Genomic DNA, 21,400 nt, shown 5'->3' on the forward strand with positions numbered 1-21,400 from the left:
CCTTCCATATCCGGCAACATCCTTGTAAATCTCTTCGGAACCCTCTCTAGCTTAATAATATCTATCCTAATATAGGGTGACCAAATTGGACACAAATTAAAAAGCACACCTTTTTTATAAATGCAAACTGCATTATACCAATCTCAGGAATGGAAAGACAGGAATTTATTCACCCCCTCAGAACTTGGTCATAACAATAGGTACATCTCAGCAAAATCGATGGGAACTTCATTTACCCCACAAACCCCACAGTTTTTGAGGAGGACAATCCCCACAGAGATGGTAGGAACTCACCTGGCAGTGCACTCACCAGAGTATGTGCATTAATTGGGTAAGGATTACCCAATTGCCGTGGGAATGATGGGATATTAGAGAGCGCAAGCTTGCTTTATTTTTGGCTGGCTGCTTCAGTCTTTGATTGGGGACAGGAGCTCTTGTACTTTGAAATAAATTTGAAAAGTGAGGTGCACTGGAGGTGAAAATGGCTCAGCGCAGAGTCTCATCAATACCTCAGAGAGCCAAGCTTCTTTGATCTTAGTGATCAAAGAGATTTTTAGTTCAGTGGAGACTACAGTAGGAGCTCTAAAGACTGTCAAACATGTTTAACACATTTTCAGACTTCCATATAAAAAAACTCTATCAAAAGAAATGAAAATGAGTAAAATAAGAATTAGTTGAGATCAACTATGCAATAGCACTGAGACAATCATTGCAGAATATTACTTATTTGTGGAATTGCTATTATTTTAGAAATGGTCTTGTTTTGATTTGTGTCTGACTGTAAATATATTTAAATCTTTATATTATTTCAAATACTGTTTTTTTAACTGCGTGCAATGAGAAGTAATGTCTAATTGCATAATAACTTGTAAATGTAAATATTGTTTTTATAGAGCAATTCAAGAGGCTGTCGTCTCTCTTGTTTCTAACTTGCACAAAGATGTGTAGCCACCATTCAACAGGCAGAAATGAATACATTATGCATAATGATCAAAATGGAAAGAAGCTGGAAATCCAGATTACATTGCATTTTTACAAAAATGCTGTAATTTTGTTTTATTTTCATTTAAAATACTGTCTCTTCTTTTTGCCTAATGACATTGGGAACCAAGGACTCATCTGTTGCTATTAAAAGCTCTTTTGTCATACAAATTCAAAACTCATTTCTGTATGAAATGAGAGGTTCGTACAGAATAGACATGTGCGATGAACAGCATTTCCAGAGCTTTTCTCCTTTCATGCACGTTAGTTTCCATGGCAGCACAATACCTTTGCCTTACCCTGGGTGTGAAAGCAATTCATAAATTCAGTGCATGTAGTGTCTTATATTGCAGAGAATTAAAGGTTGCAATGAACATCAGTATTTAAAAAAAGTATTTTTTTCCTTTGTATTTGCAGACTGCTTGTGTTGTTCAGCACTCCCTAACCAACAGACTTTTGCAGTGCTGCTTGAGCAGCTTACTACAAGTGATGAATGACAAAGCTCAGTATGTTCATGGGAAGTGTTGAACTTCCTGCCTAAGAATGAAAGCTGACCTCTAGTGAAGTTACAGATGTATGGGAAAGGTTTCTTCTATGTGCAATATGAATGGAGTCTTAAATGTATGTGTAACTCCTGTTGGAATATCAAAACACTGTTGCACTGCAGAGCAGATCTGAACATTTGACATCGATGCATGATTTTCAGTTTGAGTACTGCCATCTCAACAATCAAGAACCAGAAAGATACATTTGCCTTTGCAGTGCAGGAAACAAAACTACCATGCTGTGCACAGTAAGCTAGGAGAAAGTGAGGACTGCAGATGCTGGAGACCAGCGTTGAAAATTGAAAGGCTTATGCCCGAAATGTCGATTCTCCTGCTCCTCGGATGCTGCCTGGCCTGCTGTGTTTTTCCAGCACCACACTTTTCAACTGTGCACAGTAAGCACCCACAAGGAGCGATGAAACAAGCAATCAGGATGCTGTACAACACAAGCAGTCTTAGGTGTGGCTTGTCTAAGTATCTGGTAGAACATATCCTATTTCACTTTGAAGACCAGTGCAATCTTTTACATCCACCTAAGAGACAGGGCCCTCAGTTTAATGCCTCATTTGAAAGGTAATGTCACATCCTGAGTGCCATCCTGCAGGGTCAGCTCAGAGATTACATGTTCCAGAATCTGGAGTGGGTCCTGAAACTATGATCTTCCAACTCAATGGCAAGATTATTATTACTAAACCAAGGCTGACTCAGACATGTGAGTAACACCTGTGATTAGGTATTTTGTAGAGAAAAATAAGGTGCATGGTTTGATTCCAAAGATATCTTTAATAACAGAGCAGATCTCTGCCAGATGGAGCTTTGGAGCAGGTGCCTCTACCCCTTTTGAATGTAGTAAATACTATTTCAATCTTTTGACAGATTAAAGGGAATAAAGGAACAATAAAAGAAAAGAAGTGTTCTCTGACAAGAATGTAACCAATTCCAGGAAATAACCGAACTGCTGTAAAGGGTAGGTAAAGCTTAAAGCAGCATTTTCTGCTACTCCCACACTACATTTTTCAATGTTCCTCTACCAGGAATAAGACAAAAGCAGCGAGTCACACTTTAACATAAATACACAGAAGTGTAAATATATTGTTAATCACACGCAACTTCGGAAAATAATACGGGGATGTGTGACACAAAATTAAATAAAACGTGCAGCACTGAAACAAACCATTCAACCCAACAAGTCTCTGCTGGTATAATCCCAGAAATTGCTGGAGAATTTCAGCTGGGCTGGTATTTTCTGTGGATAGAGAAACAGAGTTAACATTTTGAGTCTGGTATGACTTCTTCAGAACCAAATATGTGTCATATTGGACTCAAAACATTAACTCTGTTCCTCTCTCCACAAATGCTGCCAGACTTGCTGAGTTTCTCCAGCTTTCTCTGTGTTCGTTTCAAATTTCCAGCAGCCCCATTATTTTACTTTATTTAAATCTGTGCTTGTAATTGCATTTCATACCAGTCTTCTCCTAGTTGACCTAATTGTAACCTGTTCAGTATCAGAATACTTGAATTTAATTGCATTGATGCTAATTTTAAATACATAGAATCCCTAGTATGGAAACAGGCCATTTTGCCAACAAGTCCACACTGATCCTCCAAAGAGTATCCTATTACCCTATTACTCTACAGTTCCCCTGACTAACGCACCTAACATACACCGTTCCTGAACTGCATAGACAATTTAACATGGCCAACTCACTTTATCTGCACATCTTTGGACTGTGGGAGGAAACTGGAGCACCCAGAGGAAACCTGTGCAGACACGGGGCGAATGTGCAAATTCCACACAGACGGGTGCCCGAGGCTGGAATTCAATCCGGGTCCCTGGCGCTGTGAGAAAGCAGTGCTAACCACTGAGCCATGTGGTGCCTGTTTGTACATGACGGACAGCAATGTGTAGTTAACGACTATTTTATCTTAAAGTCTGCCATGGATCAAACACAATCAGAATTTTACTTGTGTCTTATTTTAAGACCACTAAGAGTGGGAAAAGTATTAACTCCCTGAAATTAAAATGATATACCTTAATTGGTCAGGACAATTTCTATTTACCCGCTGATAGCATCAGAAGAAAAATTGCACCCGTAAATTTAGTAGCTGGACATTTTGTTTTGTAATATGTGATTTGCGTAGAAAACTTTCCATAAAACAGTCATGATGACATTCCCAAGCTTAGAAATACAATGGAGGATGACATTTTTGCTGTGTGCTCTTTGGCAGATTATTTCTTTTCTCCTTTACAGGAGAAGAGAAATGACATTGGTACTTGTGTTAGGTCTAATGATTGTTGTGATTACAAACTGCTATCTTGCAGTTAAGTAGGATTTTTTACAACTAAGGAAACAAAATAACTAAAGGTATATGATTTTAAAGAATTTGACATGTGCTTCGAGCCTATAGTGAATGCCAGTAAAATTTTATTAGCGCCTGCCATTTCACAGGTTAAGCAAAGACATTTTAAATTAACCTATAGAGAGATATTATGACACACCACTGAAATCAGGCCTTCTGGCAGAGCAAAAGGGACAGCAAAAGGGCGGCACGGTGGCACAGTGCTTAGCACTGCTGCCTCACAGTGCCAGTGACCTGGGTTCAATTCCCACCTCAGGTGACTGACTGTGTGGAGTTTGCACATTCTCCCCGTGTCTGCGTGGGTTTCCTCCAGGTGCTCCGGTTTCCTCCCACAGTCCAAAGATGTGCAGGTCAGGTGAATTGGCCATGCTAAATTGCCCCTAGTGTTAGGTTAGGGGTATGGGTGGGTTGCGCTTCGGCGGGGCGGTGTGGACTTGTTGGGCCGAAGAGCCTGTTTCCACACTGTAAGTAATCTAATCTAATCACTGCACCACAAGAGCCCCTGTATGAGTCATGTCTATACTTCCATTTATTACTTGTAGTCAATAACTTACAAGTTGGTGTATGTAGATTAAATGAACATGCCTCCTTGTGGAGGATATCATCAATGCAGACAAGTGCTCTGGTTATTCTAATGTTTACAATATACAGGGACTGTGATAATTTATTTTTTACTTTGTGAATGTGGGCATCACTGACTAGTCCATAATTTATTCCTCATCCCTAATTACCCAGATGGCTGTTAAGCATCAACAACATTGTTGGAGTCACACATAGGTCAGACCATGCCAAGGATGGCAGATTTCTTTCCGTTAAGGACATGAGTAAGCCAGACGGGTTTTTACAACAATCAACAGTGGCTGCATGGTCACCATTGGGCAAGTGTTTAATTCCAGACTTTTATCAAATTCAAATTTCATCATCTGCCATGGTGGCTCTCAAACCCATGTTCCAAAAACAATAGAAGTAACATGTCAAGTCCAATATGACTTCTTCAAAACTGTTTTGAAGCAGAGGCATACTGAATTTAAAATGCTAACTGTATCTTTCTCCATAGATTCTGCTAGACCTGCTGAGTTTCTCCAGCATTCTCTGCTTTGATTTCCAGTATTTTGCCTTTTTACCCCAGAACAATAGCTTGTGTGACAAATGAGTGACATTGTCTTAACCAACTCCACACTGAAGCATTAAATAACAGTTCCGCTAGCAATATTAAAAATATACAAGTTATAAAAGTCTGTCGGAGCAGAAAATTGATTATTGGTGGAATCACTGCATAGGCAATAAAAAACTTGGATTTCCTTACAATTGGGTTCTGGTGCCTGGTTTCACTTTGTGCATGCACAAGGTGTTGGGAAAGATAAATGATCAGAATGGTACCTAACTTTATTAAGGTTTGCTTCAAAAATTGGACTACTTGGTTTACAGAAATTCCAAACTAAATTTAAGATTTTTAAATAGAATTTTAAAAGGGATTGGATGGGTTATTAAAGAGAAGTGCAACTGTAGGACCAGAGGAACTACTTTTAGGCAATCTCTCTTCTTTTCACAGAGAGTCCCTGCTTTAAATGGAAGACATGTTCATTGTCCTAAACTCCTTAAAATTAAATGGCAAGGTCACAAGCTGCAATTACCCCTCCAAGCCATTTACCCATGCTGACTTGGAGAAATATTGCCCTTCCTTCAGTGTTGCTGGATCCTGGAATTCCCTCCTTAAGGGAATTAACAGGGTCTCCCTGTAGCAGGTGGAATGCAGCAATTCAAGGTGGCAATTCACCAGCACCATCTGAAGGGCAACTAGGGATGGGCAATAAATGCTGGCTCAGCCAGCAACACCCATATCCCACAAGTGAATAATAAAACAAAACACTTTTTATGAGCAAAGGCATGACTGGTGAAAGAGGTTTACTTTGGAGTTATTTATAGCTATTGAGGAATAATGGGCTTTGCAGTCACATCAATTATTTTAGGGAGATTTTTTTCTGTTTGATGATTGTGTGGTGAGGATTGAGTGATTGGTGTGTGATATCGTACCACACCTGGAGGGAGTTACCTAGTTCAGTTTGAGTAGGGCCCTGTTATGGCTCAGTGGTAGTATTCTAACCCCCTGGTTCAAGTCCAACCTGCTCCAGAGGTGTGTCTCTGAACAGGTTAAGAAAAATATATAATGGAGCCTTTTTTTTGTATGTGTCAATAATATGTATATGTAAGTATCCACCATTATATAAAAGCACTGCATTATCTCTGTTAAAGCCAGACAATTGCCTATGAGTTGTAATCCGTGTCTGAAATGGAATTCGTTGTTTTCCAGTGTGGAACGATATTGTTCTTCAGCTCAGGTGATGGAAAAGGTGAGCAGTGCAGTGCTACATCTCCTGCTCTGGAGTGTAATCCAGGACTACTATATATGGAACAGTATTTGTACAGCAGAGCTTGGTAAGTAGGGTCATCAATTGTAGCTGTTACTTGGAAACTGCCAGTGAAAGAAAGAAAATCATGGTGTTGTTCAAAGAAACCAATCAGAGAGGATCAAGGAACAAGATTTTTGAATATATCAAACTGATGACTCTGCATTATTTTAGCAAACGTATTTATTATCTCTGAACAAAAAAGTCCTAATAATAACTTTTACAGCATTATTTGCTAACCTACCAGTTACTTAAATAAGCTCATTAGAATGAATATCAACATCGTTTTTCATTCTCACAGATTTCTCAATCAATAGTTTTCTGTATTACTGTATATACTGAAATCGCTAAATATGATAGGAAAATGAACAGCAACTTGTAGGGGTGGCACGGTGGCTCAGTAGATATCACTGCTGTCTCACAGCACCAGCGTCCCAGGTTCGATTCTAGCCTCAGGCGACTGACTGTGTTGAGTTTGCACATTCTCCCCATGTCTGCGTAGGTCTCCTCCGGGTGCTCTGGTTTCCTCCCACAGTCACAAAGATGTGCAATTTAGGTGAATTGGCCATGCTAAATTGCCCATAGTGTTAGGTACATTAGTCAGAGGGAAATGGGTCTGGGTGGGTTACTCTTTGGAGGCTCAGTGTGGACTGGTTGGGCTAAAGAGCCTGTTTCCACACTGTAGGGAATCTAATCTAGTATGAAAGGAGGGCACCTAAGCTAGAATCATGGTGACAAACATGATCCTCAAAGATTTCACTATAAGTTGAATATGGTAGATCTTCCTTTTTTGATGAGAAATCAAAATCAAATCAAGACTGAGCAGATTTTGGGCAGGACTTGCACTGTCAATCTGCCCCTAAGAGCTGACAGCCAGTGAAATGACCTATTTTGCAGGCCCTGGGAAGGGAGTGGAGGACTGGGTTGGAAAGCTGTGGTGAATGGGGAGCAGCTGAAGGCTCGAACATGGGGGTGGCTTTCATTGGGTACAAACAAGGAAGCATCCTTCCCCAAGGGTAACGAGGCCACATGGTACCTGACCTGCGTATCTCCCACCATTGGTAAAATGCCAGAGGTGATTGGAGAAATCCCATTACGTCAATATTCATTTGGCCATTTAAAAGCCTCAAGGTCATCTGCCAAGAAATCAATACCCCTTGCCCATCCCCACCCCCAGCCCACCCACCAGCCCACTCCTGAGGTGGGTAGAAAATTCCATCCAGGGATTCATAAAATTACATAATCTCATATTGACAATGTATCTTGGTGTGCTAATTGTTGAACTTTGTATTACAATAATGATTTTAACTAGGATTTATTGCCAGTGGGAAAAGCCACTGGATCAATTAGAGTCATAGAGTCGTAGATATATACAGCATGGAAACAGACCCTTCGGTCCAACCCGTCCATGCCAACCAGATATCCTGACCCAATCTAGTCCCACCTGCCAGCACCCGGCCCATATCCCTCCAAGCCCTTCCTATTCATATACCCATCCAAATGCCTTTTAAATGTTGCAATTGTACCAGCCTCCAGCACATCCTCTGGCAGCTCATTCTATACACGTACCACCCTCTGCGAGAAAAAGTTGCCCCTTAGATCTCTTTTATATTTTTCCCCTCTCACCCTAAACCTATGCCCTCTAGTTCTGAACTCCCCCACCCCAGGGAAAAGACTTTGTCTATTTACCATATCCAAGCCCCTCATAGTTTTGTAAACCTCAATAAGGTTTACAAACCTCAACCTCCAAATCTCCAGGGAAAACAGCCCCTGTTCAGCCTTTCTTTATAGCTCAAATCCTCTAACCCTGGCAACATCCTTGTAAGTCTTTTCTGAACCCTTTCCAGTTTCACAACATCTTTCCGATAGGAAGGAGACCAGAATTGCATACAATATTCCAACGGTGGCCTAACCAATGTCCTGTACAGCCGCAGCATGACCTCCCAACTCCTGTACTCAATACTCTGACCAATAAAGGAAAGCATACCAAACACCTTCTTCACTATCCTATCTACCTGTGACTCCACTTTCAAGGAGCTATGAACCTGCACTCCAAGGTCTCTTTGTTCAGCAACACTCCCTAGGACCTTACCATTAAGTGTATATGTCCTGCTAAGATTTGCTTTCCCAAAATGCAGCACCTTGCATTTATCTGAATGAAACTGCATCTGCCACTTCTCTGCCCATCGGTCCATCTGGTCAAAATCCTGTTGTAATCTGAGGTAACTGTCTTTGCTGTCCACTACATCTCCAATTTTGGTACTAACTGTACCTCTTATGCTCACATCCAAATCATTTATGTAAATGACATAAAGTCGTGGACCCAGCACCGATCCTTATGGCATTCCACTGGTCACAGGCCTCCAGCCTGAAAAACTACCCTCTGTCTCACCAACGGCAAGTCTTTCCACACAGAAAGCCAGTGTTGTCATGGTAATGCCAGTGAACTGTGAATCGAGAACCCCAGGCTAATTTCCTAGAGATAGATGATCAGATCTTCCCGGCACATCATTAAATATTTCAATTCCGAAAAAGTATGGAATGAGAAGCTGGTCTTATGGTGAACGTGTAACGATTTGCGGATTGCATTACGGAAGGCAGTATGTCTGAATTGGTCTAGCTTATATGTGATTCCAGACTCTCAGCAATGTGGTTGACACTTATTTGTGCTTTGACAGAGCCTACAGGGCAATTAGGAATGGGCATCAAATGCCCACCTTTGCCAGGACACCAATTCCCTTACATAAATATTATTTTTTAAAAAGCCACCAAGTTCTTCTGTGCACTGGCCAAAATTCCTCCTTCAGTCATCACAGAGCCTCCTAAGAACAAGAACACAAATTATTTGAGCACTCAGAGGGTGGTTGCGGCCTAATGGAGTGATCGAACCCACCTGGAAACCTTCCTTGGGGTGACTCTGTTCAGTGCATTAACCAACCTATACTGAGGGATGTCGGGAGGTAGAGTCACAGTGATAGTGGAAGTCCGATTGCTTAGTTTTGGCTCCAGGGAGGAGACTGCTACCTTCTCTGTCCTTTCATTACTTCCTGAGTGGGGTTGACACTCGTGACAGATGTTCCCAAGGAGGTAGACACTCCTGCCTTTCTCAGAACTCTTATTTGAATGGAGATTCTTGGACAGGTGCTGCTACCTTCTCCTGGAGATGGTCTGATGACTGTGCTCTCCTCTGGCCCTGGGATTGTTGGAGAGTGATCCGAGGGAGTGGCAGTGCTGCAGTGAGCTTGGCGTTGGAGGTGAAATGGATTTCTTTGGCTGTGACAAAGTAAAGTTTGAACAAGTGTAAACTGGTAGCTGAGCTTCATACACTCTAACAGTGACTATACTTACAAAGCACCTTGCTGGCTATTGACTGATTTGGGACATTCTGAAGACATGAAAAGTGTGGTATTGTAAGAGGCCTTTCGTCTGCTTTGTGGTTCTTCTTCCCTTACCTTCCCATTGTCTTTTGGGGGAACCCAAGACTTTCCAATCTGTGGCCTTGTGCTCGAACATACTCTCTTAAGTCATGGAGCTAGAGTTTGTCATAGAATCCCTATAGTGCAGATAGAGGCCATTCAGTCCATCAAATCTGCACTGACCCTCCAAAGAGCATCCCACCCAGATTCCCATCCTATCCTTGTAACCCCACATTTCCCATGGCTAACCCACCTAGCATGCACATTCCTGAACACTGGGCAATTTCCCATGGCCAATCCACCTGACCTCCACATCTTTTAATTGGGGGAGGAAACCAGAGCACCTGGTGGAAACCCACACAGACACAGAGAGAATGTGCAAACTCCACACAGTCAGTCACCCAAGGGTGGAATATATTCCAATCTTACCTTTCTATTTATAACATTAAAAAAATCTCATGGACTGAAACAAAAACAGCAAAATTCTCGTAACACTGGAAATACCTCTTCCTTGCAAACGTACCGTTGTGTTGTCCACTTGGTTCATCGAGCATCTCGACTACCAGTGATAATAGTTTGGTTTAGGAATGTGTAGGTAAGATGCATTAGTCAGGGGAAAATATTGGATCGGGGAGTGGGTCTGGATGGGTTACTCTTTGGAGGGTCGGTGTGGACTTGTTGGGCCAAAGGGTCTGTTGCCACACTGCACGGATTCCACAGAAAATTAATCTAAAAATGAACTAACTCATACTTCACCATTGTTGAATTTCTTTTTTCTTCATTTCTTCATTTTAAAGATAACAACTTGTAACAATGAGGTCTAAAGTTCTAACTGGAAGCAGCCTGACTTCAAACCTGAAAAGATAACATTGGTACAGACAAATTTTAAATTTAATGTTAATCTTGCTCTCTGTGCACCTTTTCTGCAGCTGTAACGTTGTATTCTTCACTCTGTTCTATTGTCCTAATGCACCTTGTATGGTATGATCTGCCTGTAATGCACATAAAACAAAACTTTTTACAGTACCTAGGTACGTGTGACAAGAAGACATCAAATAGAATCAACAGAAGTTGTGAGTTGAAAGCTTTGCAATTCTGACAGAACTTGCTGTCATTCATATCGTATAGGAATGTAAGAACTCTAGAGATTTAAAGAGCTCAACAAGGGTAGTCTCATTAAAAATGGATTTGATATGAGTGAGGGTTCTTCAAAAAATGATCAATTCTGAATCCAGTTGAGGTGAGGATTTGATAAACCTCAGCATGGCTAAAACCACAATGCAGGCAAGCCTCTAATAATACTAAAAAAATTATTTCGGCATCAGTGGACATTCTACAGGGAATGGAAAATTCATGGTTTAAAATGGACAAGAAGCAGAACTTTAATGGTAATAAGTTCTTCTGATTAGAAGTGTATTCTCCTCGTAATAATTTTTAAATTTCTTAAATTTTGCCAGTACTGTGTTCACTAGTGTATGCACTTATATTCCTGTTTAATAACTCCTTGAAACCTGATCACGTTATTGTACATCACTGCAATTGCCAATCATTCAGCTCCTAAAACAATCTACTATAGTAATTTTTTTTTCATTTTATAACAATCGCATATACCAGAACACACTGAACTTTACAGGACCAAAGCAAGCCATTTGGCCCATCAGCTCTGTGTTGGTTGTTTATGCTTCACACAGATCAGTTCAATGTTATTATGCCTTGTAGACTTTTCTTATTAATTCAGAGGATGTGCGCACCGCTGATTGGGTGGACATTTGTTGCCCATTTTAGTTGCCCACAGGTCAGTTAAGAGTCAGCCACATTGCTGTGTGTCTGGAGTCATAGGGAGGCAAGACCGGGTAAGGATGACATATTCCTTCCCTAAAGGTCATTAGTGAACCAGATGGGTTTTCCCAACAATCGACAATGGTTTCATGGTCATCATCAGATTCTTAATTCCAGATTTTTAGAAATTGAATTCAAATTCCACCATTTGCCATGGCAGGATTCAAACATAGGCCCCCAAAACATTACCTAGATCTCTGGAGTAATTGTCTTGTGATAAAACCACTAGGATATTCCTTCTTCTAAAGTTACAAAAGCACTTCGAGGGCTCTTATAATACAGTGATAATGTCCAAACCTGTGAGATGGAAGGCCTGGGTTCAAGGCCCATCTGCTCCAGAGATATGCCATTACACTTCTGAACAGGTTGAATTAAAAAAAAGCTTAATAATTTCTGTCTTGCAAATCAATGGAGAACTGAAACATAAAGGAGAAAAATCCGTGTTAATAGAGCAGATGGTGAGAATAATCGCTATTTCTTATAGAGAGTCAGTACAACCATGATGGGCTGAATGCCTTCCTTCTGTGCTGACTGGTTCTATCTAATTATGTTGTCCTGGCCAACTGGTTTGAGGGAGCTACTGAAGATTTTTTTGAAGTTGCAAATGTTGACAGGTATGGGAAGCTTGGTCAAAATTGAAAATAAGGTAGCAAATTGTTGCTGCTTTAATATTGTTTTATATTTTCTCATTATTAATTGCAAAGTTCAATGTAAGGAGTGCTTTGAAAGCTTCACTGGAAGATTCAATTGTGAGTTAAGCTGGAAGGGTGTCAGTCAGATAACAGATCAGATGTGGAGGTTGGACAAGCAATTGACTCTCGTTTCACCTCACATTTGCATTTGGTAAACCATTTTGCATCAAAGACAAACACTTATCTTTTGGACAGTCACAACATAGGGAGAAAAAGCAGTTGAAACAATTTGATCAGAAGCAAGCTAGTTAGTTCACAGATCGCATCTCACATTAATTCTCTCATTTATTTTTTGTAAGATGTGAAAGCCCTAAAAAGTAATAGATTTATGTGACTTGACAGTTGCCTGGAAACCCCAAGCTTTGCAGTCTGTCATGTTCATGCCCAGGAAAAAAAAACAGGTTGACCTCTCTTCAGAAATTTGCTAAATTTTTCTAAATATTTCAAGAGATCGGAATAACTTCAGCTAATGATGATTCTCTCATCTACTTTTAGTGGAATTGAGAAGCAATCTGATGAGCTTTCATGTTTCTCTTGAATAGACACAAATATTATCTGTAGTTAAAAATCATCTGGCTTATGAATCTGAAACAGATAAACTGTTAACAGTTGTTACAAATTTTAGATTTTATAGGATTGTTATGCCTTGGGACTGTGTGCTTTTAATTTAGGATAAAATGGAGAAGCAAATGGATGTTGCTGACAGCAAACCTGGGTTGGTGTGGATGTTAAAGATTAAAGAGGAGCCCAGGTTGTTTTACTGGCAAATGTTCATACTTGGAAGCAACAACAAATCCTTTGTTCTGACTGGGCTGTTGGTCTCCACACTTGGAGGAAGATGTAAGGAGATATCAGGTTTTGAAAATGGTTATGCTTTAAACTTCCCATTTAGTTTCAAGATAGAATGAATTTGGGAGTTTACAGAGTAGCTAATAGACATTTCGACCGAATATAATGTTTATGTGATTCATGTTGCCAATGGAACGGGCCTTTTTGAGAGAAGAAGTCTACGGAGAGTCATTGTGGGATTGGCTTATACGCTGTTTTCTTGAACTGTCAGTGAACCTTGTAGTTCACTTGTCTGAATCTAAGAGTGCGAGGTGTCTAAGTGATAGGAGCAGCAAGATTTTATGATTCACTATGCAAGAATGCAGAATGAGCTGTTATAATCACAGTTGATGTTATTATTGGACAAGCGATATCCAGACTGAAATTTGGCTTGATAGATCATAGTTTTTTTAATTTAACAAGGTGGTCTTTCGCTGAAATGGAAGCACAGAATGGTCTGGTTTCACCAGTAAGACAGAAGTTATTACACAAAAAAAGATAAAATAGAATAAACAAGCCTATTTATGTGTAACCCAATTTAATAAACTGAAAACACATGATAAAGTACAGACCCTTCTGTTCAAACACCATCAGATTACAGTACTCAAATACCAGAGGAGATTTCCTTTTCTAATATATCTAGAGGTTTGACTTAATTTTTTCATAGAATTCCCTGTCTCAAGAGTTTGATAGCTTCTTACTTGATTATTCACACAACTGAGCTTAGACTTTCTCAGCTTTGAATAATCTATTCAGAGTTCTAACCAAATATTTCTGGTCTGGAACATTCAAATTAAAGTCCTTAACGTGAAGTAAATTATTTTGTCACTCTTCTGAATGAACCGCTTTTTCTTGGGGAAACATTTCATATCTCACATTTCATCAGGACTTGTGAAAGCTGAAAGCAAAAATTCCCAATCTATGGGTTTTCTCTGAAGCAAAAAAAATCCCCAATTCTTCTAACTGAAAGCAAACTACTGCTGTTCAATGTTTGCTCTATCTGCTCATAAAAATCTCCCAATGCAAACAAATTCCCATTAACATCCAGTAATTCCCTTTCTCATGTTAGTTTAAAAACAATCCTCAGCTGCAGAATTACAGACAAGTTAATCATTAACATCCCTCATACACGCAGACGAAAGACCACATGCTACCAGTTCAAATTCCAAACTTTGAAACAAATTATATTAATGCAAAAATATTTATTTATATCTCATGCACATTATATTACAGAGCACTTCCTCCAATTGAAGAGATTAGGTTTGTGAGGATTTAAAAGAGTTTCGAAGATTTTGTAGCTTTGGTCAGGGGGAAGGAATCTACAATGTAACCCTCTCAAAGCAGCTGGTTTGGGGATTAAGTGTTTGCTGACTGGAAAAGAAAAAGACAAGAAGCAAACTCTCAGAATGTAAGAAACGTTTTGGGCTGGTTCTGGCAAGATTGTGTCTATTTAAAGACACAGTAAAGTATATCTGTGAAAGTAAAGTCATTTTAAAAGTAATTTTCAGTGATGTTATCCTCTGCTCCACCTGAAAAGATGATGTTCAGAAGTTCTTGGAACGGGGTGTATTAGGTTCAGAAGACAGCCAAATGGGGAGAAGGAAGCCCCTAAAAACTAAATCAGTACTGAATCAACCTATATTTCCAAAGTGCACCTCATAAAAACTGTTTCAAAAGTGGCATTTACATGATTTCAGGTGGAAGTGGAAGGGAAATTAAATACAAATGCTGTGGAGCAATCAATTAAAAGATGTCAATTAATGCCAGGTTTCCTGGAATGCAATTCAGATATTGCACTCCAGTGTAAAATGTTTTTCAACATATCCCATTTCTACATCCTCATGAAGGTTTAAAGCAGCAATATGTTTCAAGGACCACAGAAAGCAGTCAAACATGAATTAGGACAGCATTCAAAGCACAAAAGCAAAGCCCTCAACAAAACACATTCACCCTCCGTAATAGGTTTAAAAATATATCCATGGTCAGCCCAGCCACTTAGGGACAATAGTAATAAGACTATTCAATGTAAGAGGTCTTTCCATCTACAAACATTGAAAGTATAAGAACAAAATAAAAATGCATCTTTCCAGTACTCCATAGAAATCTGAACCTAGATCATTGAGCCTTCCTGTCACCACTTCAGTGCTGCAACAGAATGAAGAAGCTTTTTATCATTTACACAGATTTTAGCCCTGTATAAAAACTCAAACACAAACAATTTTCTCAGTTAAACCTGGAAGTCTTGTTATGACCCCTGTAATGATCAATAACTTGATAAAAATAATGAATTTCCTTAATGACCAATGGGAATAACCTAAGGTCAAGGGTTTTCATTTTAATACTGTTAATTAAACTGCTAAAATCAGTATAGATCTGCCATTACTTAACAGGCAATTAATGACCAAACTAAAGAAAAGATGCTATTGAATTAACTAGCCATTGCAATTCAACTCTACAACATGCTCACTTCTCCCCATCATACCAGGTCAAAATTTCAGGTGTCCTTTGAAATTGTTGTTCTCAGCCTGAGTTTCCAAGATCCACTTGTCACCACTTTGGTGACTTCCTGATCACTAAATCTTCAAAAGCCCAGTGTATTCTATTTCCTTGCTCTCAAATGGAAAACAAACTCTCATTACCATCCTTTTTTTGGATGTTAGCAGAAAAAACAGTATTTTCTTCCCTGTCATTCTGCTTCTCAGAAAGCATCTATCCTTTTTTTTGTCAATCTTTGAGTAAAAGATGTGAAAACTGTCAGGTGGCATTTTAATAAGTTGTTGCTTAGTTTTCTCCCCATGGCAACCAGATCACATGGGCATGTTTCTGGACATGCATTTGTCATGACTCCACCATTCCATTTTCCAGTGTGTTCTATTTCACCTTAATAGAAAGGAAATTTCTTAAAACGTAACCATCTTCTCACGACCAGTTCCCAGAACAATCTACAACAGGTGGAAGCAAAGATGACAAATAGTTTTGTGTAGAATTTACAGCACAGATACAGGCCATTCACCTAACTAGTACATCACCACACAAGCTTTGTGCCACCTGAAAAGGATATCCTCCCCTTAGAAGTCTGTAGTTCAGCTTATCCTTATCTTTGAAATCAGAAACTGAGTGAAAGAAGTGAACAAATTATGAGTGATTATTACTTAATGGTATATTAAAACATTACCTTAAGGCTGTGGCTATATTATTTATCATTTTGTATTGTGCATTGTTAATTAGATGCCCAGTTTAATTATTAATTAATGACCCAGTGACTGATTTTGGGAAGTTGTATAGGTAGAATAGAATAGTTGGAACTAATCATTTAATAGTAGTTACTGCGGTTCAGAATATTCCTGGAGGGTGCACTTCCCGTCACTATTCTGGGTTCTTTCCATAATGTGGATATGACAGCCAATTGAATGTTAGAGCCTTATCTGCAGTAGGACAACAATTTACCTTGACGATCTGATATTGTGAAAAACCATAGTAATTCAACAGCTCACAAAAGTATTCCATATCTGAAGAAAGTAAAATGGAAATTTTGAATATGTTGCACATATTAAGGAAAAAAAAGCATTTTGATAGCAAAGTAAAGCCATTAGCTGTAAGGAAACTGGTATAATTAACAGATAAATTAGGCAATTTCTGCTTGGCTTTGCACAGAGTACAAGCTATACCTGCCAACTACATGCACATACACAGAACGTTGGTGCCAAGTCAAGAAAATACATGTTATATACACACACAGATACCTTTTAAGGCACTAAATTGATTTCACTTAGACTTTAATACTTACTGTATGGTAGGTTTTCAGTGTTGGAAAAGTTTCCCATGACAGTTCACATTAGTAATGTGACTGGTATTAATAGGAAGTGGCCTTTCATTCTAAGCCCTGAGTCAATTTCAATTCCACTTTCAACTCAATTACTGAGTTTGAGAAAGCCATCTAAAGCTTTGCTAGTCCTCAATAACCACAAGATCCATTCCAGGCACAAATTTGTTTCAATATATTTGACAGAATTTATTAAGTTTATCATAAATCCATAGACTGTGGAAGCAGGCCATCTGGCCCATCGATTCCACTCTGACCCTCCAAGCAGCATCCAACCCAGACCTAACCCTCTACCCTATATTTCTCATGCCTAATCTACCTAACCTACACATTCCTGGACACTAAGGACAATTTAGCATTGCCAATCCACCAAACCTGCGCATCTTTGGCTTGTGGGAGGAAACCAGAGCACCGGAAGGAAACCCATGCAGATTTGGGGAGAATGTGTTATCCCCACACAGGTAATCATCCGAAGATGGGTTTGACCCCAGGTCCCTGGCACTGTGAGGCAGCAGTGCTAACCGCTGAGCCATAGTGCCACCCCATTGGGTGTTATTTATTTATCTCCATAAATATTATTCAGTAAAGCAATAGTTTTTCAGTTGATCAACTAGGGATACCATGTGGAGAAACTGGTTGATTGGGTGCTTGTCTCCTGGTGTGATTCCTGATGAAGGGCTTTTACCCGAAACATCGATTTTCCTGCTTCTCTGATGCTGCCTGACCTGCTGAGTTTTTCCAGCACCACACTCTTGACTCCTGCTGTGTTGTGTTCACTGAAGTCCTCCTCTGTGTCTGCTCATCCATTTTTGCGCAATGACCCATTATGAACCATCACTTATTAACTCTAGGTAGCCATTACATAATCAGGGACATCCTGAACTCCAGTTGGTTTGCAAGCACACAGACAACTCTTGATCAATCCCAGGCTCAGTTAAGCAGTGTATGCTTCATTCCTAGCTGGTTTCTTTAAAAATAATGTTCGTCTTATTGCTATCACTTCCTCTAATCTCCTTATGTGTTCAGTAGAACATCAATGACATTCCTTTTATGACAGCTTTACTGTATCAAGTTGATAATGTTTTACGTCTTCACTGATAATGTGACACAGAAGTAAATATTTATGTTGTTATGAAGCCCGAAGTATTTATTGAATTTTTTCATACTTTTAATTCCAAAATATGTTGTTTTTAAAAGTAGGACTGTGAAAAGAAAAACTGTGACTGTGGATTTAAATTCACAACTTGCTGGCAAAGTCCTGTATGGAACATATGGATTGTGGCATATGTAAATTGCCAGGGAAACTTTAAACAGAGAATCTTAATAAGAAGGAATACAATTCCCCCCACTCCTGGCCAGCAGAAAACTACCCCTGCAGATTATGTTCTAAACCACAGACAGAATTTTAATTTTACTCTTAAAATAGTAGACAAAGACTAGAGTTAAAAAGCCAGTTCAACTCTATTGAAGTGACCGTTGGAACTCAATGCTTTTATGTCTACCATTTACGTTCAGGCATTATTTTGCTGAAGAGGTTAACAGAACTATCCCCGAGTCACATGTGTTGCAGGCAAAGACTTCTCTCACTCTGAGTCCTGGACATCAGCAAGATAGCAGCCAGACAAAAGGGAAGACCCTTTCTCATTCGGATTGCTGCCTTCTAGTTAAAAAAAGGAATCAGGCCAAAGGAACTTCAATCAGCTTACAAAACCAATAAATCGAACATCACATTTGCAGTAACCTCCTGCAATTTTCAACTGTTTCCCACACTTTGATCAATTCAAAGACTGTGCCATGTACTTTTTCCAACTTTTGTTTGATTTATTTCTCATATCTAATCTGTACGTATGTGTATTATGTTACTAATTGTTCTCCTGTGTAGTAATTAATAAACTCACTATTTTAGTTAATTCTTTTGTGAATTCAAGTTAGTTAAATTTAAAACATAATTTTATTTAAGTCTGAGAGAATTGTATCCACAAGGCAGGAATCTTTTATAAATTAACCTTGTTAGAACCAACCAAGGGATGAGTGATTTCATTTGATTTATTATTGTTACATGTACTGAGATACAGTGAAAAGTGTTGCATGGAGTGCTATTCAGACAAATCATACTTTACATAAGTACATCAGGGTAATAGAACAGAATGCATATTATAGTGTTACAACTACAGAGAAGATGCAGAGTAAGATCAACTCTAATATATGAGAGATCCGTTCATAAGTCTGATAGCATCAAGGAATATTCCTTATTTTCAAGCTGCTGTATCTTCTGCTTGATATAAAGGGGAACCAGCTCATCCCTCCACACTCATGAGTTTAACAGTATGGGATAATCTATCTGGAACTGTAATGACTTGGAGAGCCTTGATTGGGCTCTGATTATAATATGTCTGCTTAATGTAATGTTACCATGTGGTGATTTAGTATAATTTCAATTTTCCCAACTTATATATCTAAATATTCTTCAAAACATCATAATAACCTGAAGTATAATAACTATATGAGAATTCACAATAAATGTTGATGCATAAAACAAATTAACTATTTTCAAAAGATCATATTAGCTTCTTTTGTACACCAAGAATCCAACTTTATATCGTAATGAATATGTTAAATTGAGGTTAGAAAGTTCTGTTACAAGATACAGCAAAATGTGTCATGCTTAGAGTAACTATATAGGATGATATACACAGGGGATATATTTTATTTTATGAACTTAAGTTAAAATGTAGCTGTGTCCTTTATTAAAACCTTTTACCCCAAAACATTTGTATATTTCTTAGCTTAAGTTTATATTAGCTTGGGCTATAAATGCAGCCATACAACTACCTTTGTATGTGGGCCCACTTGGGCCATATATATCTTTCAAAAAGTGTTGTAAAATCCCAATTAAACAGAATGTAATTTAATTCCTCACTTGCTTAATCAAATCAAAATTATTGAAAAGTAACTCAGTTCTGCCCATGTTGGAGAGTCTGAGAGTAGCAGATGCACTTAAAAAAATAGGACTCAACCATTTAAGGTGAGGTAAGGAAAAATGTCGTCTTTCAGAGCATCATTGATCTGTGAAACTCTCTTAGCTAAAAACAGTTGAAGATGGGTCTGTGAATACATACAAGGGTGAGATGGATTAACAGTGAAGCCAAGAATTATGGGGTGTAGAACAAGAGGTAAAGTTGTGACCACAGTTATATCAGCCAAGATGATATTAAAAAGTGAAGCAAGCTCAAGGAACTGAAGGCTGACTTCTTACTCATCAGAAGTTCCAAGAAATGGTCACTGGACTCAAAAGATTGGCCCTATTTTCTCTCCTCCAGACCTGGTGAGTTTCTCCAGCAATTTCTCTTTGTTTGTTTCAACTTGTTAGCACCTGTAGTTCTTTGTTTTATTTCATGATTGTGTCATATATTTTATATACTTTTAATAGAGTCACACATGAGAGTTAAGACAAAATAATATTGTCTCAAAACAGTATAAATTCTCTGGTGCATTGTGCATAACAAATTGCTCAAAGAGGATTTCTTTGGTATTGCTAATGGAAATGCAAACAAAATTCAATTGAAGTAGGACCCAGTGGAAGTCTTATCAAGGTATTTGCAATATTGTTGTAAATCAGACAAAGAATACTTCTCTTCAGCTTGTCCTGTAGAGCTTAACCTTTGAAAATGCTCATGAAAATTGCAAGGTAATTTCATGAATGCAGAAGAATATAGTCTTGGATGATATTTACACAGTTATAGGAATATAGCAATGTGTGTCTATAGGTGGCAGGTGTGGTATTTTCCAAGGACACTGCTTCTGATTATCTGTATTGTCTATTCTAGTATCCACATCCAATCCTTCTGACATTGTGATTTTAAGAAATAAAGCCTTGAATGGTTCTTGGTTGCTGTTGAGAAAGGCCTTCATACGTCAGTTTCGATCTTCTGATTCCTTAACTTGGAGGACCCCTTCCCTGGATTGAATGTCTGGGTTTACCAGTCACATACTGGATTTCTGTTTTTTCTTGGAAAATACACCTGCAAAGCAATGTTGGCATTGTCCAATATCAAAACTATTTTCAGAATTTATGGGGCCTATAAGTGGCATATCTCTAATTAAAGTAAAATGTGTAAAAATCATATTGTAGTTGCTAGAAGTCTTTCCTGAACTAGATGTCAGTAAGATATCAAGACTATGATTCATTATAAACATGTCTATAGAAGTTTAGGACATTACCTGTGTACTGATTCTTCACACATTTGTGGATTATTCCTAAATTTCTGTATTCCTGAAATGATACTAAATATTTGATAATCTATTGAACATGGTCTGATACTATTGAGTGAATTGTAGCAAGTTTTGGCTGTTTTGCATCAAGGCTGCACAGTGGTGTACAATTTTACTAGATGGGAGTGCAGGCTGGAGAATCAAAGTTTAAAACAAAATCATCTATCTCTGATTTGTGCAACCTCAGCTTTTCTGTGTAACTGGAGCTTCTTTTTACCTGTTCAACAGGTAAAAA

At 38.8% G+C, this 21,400-nt stretch overlaps 1 protein-coding gene across 1 annotated transcript in view; it reads left to right on the forward strand.

Moving 5' to 3' along the window:
- LOC140469537 (uncharacterized) overlaps positions 1-21,400 on the forward strand; it is a 107,119-nt gene that overhangs the window by 13,088 nt on the left and 72,631 nt on the right. The window contains exons 2-3 of the mRNA XM_072566144.1: positions 2,403-2,497; positions 6,199-6,323. Coding sequence (XP_072422245.1) covers positions 6,230-6,323 — 94 coding nt within the window. The 5' untranslated portion in view covers positions 2,403-2,497; positions 6,199-6,229. The remainder of the gene's footprint in view (positions 1-2,402; positions 2,498-6,198; positions 6,324-21,400) is intronic.

The sequence above is a fragment of the Chiloscyllium punctatum genome, chromosome 49, assembly GCF_047496795.1.
Source record: "Chiloscyllium punctatum isolate Juve2018m chromosome 49, sChiPun1.3, whole genome shotgun sequence".
In the NCBI taxonomy this organism is placed as follows: Eukaryota; Metazoa; Chordata; class Chondrichthyes; order Orectolobiformes; family Hemiscylliidae; genus Chiloscyllium; species Chiloscyllium punctatum.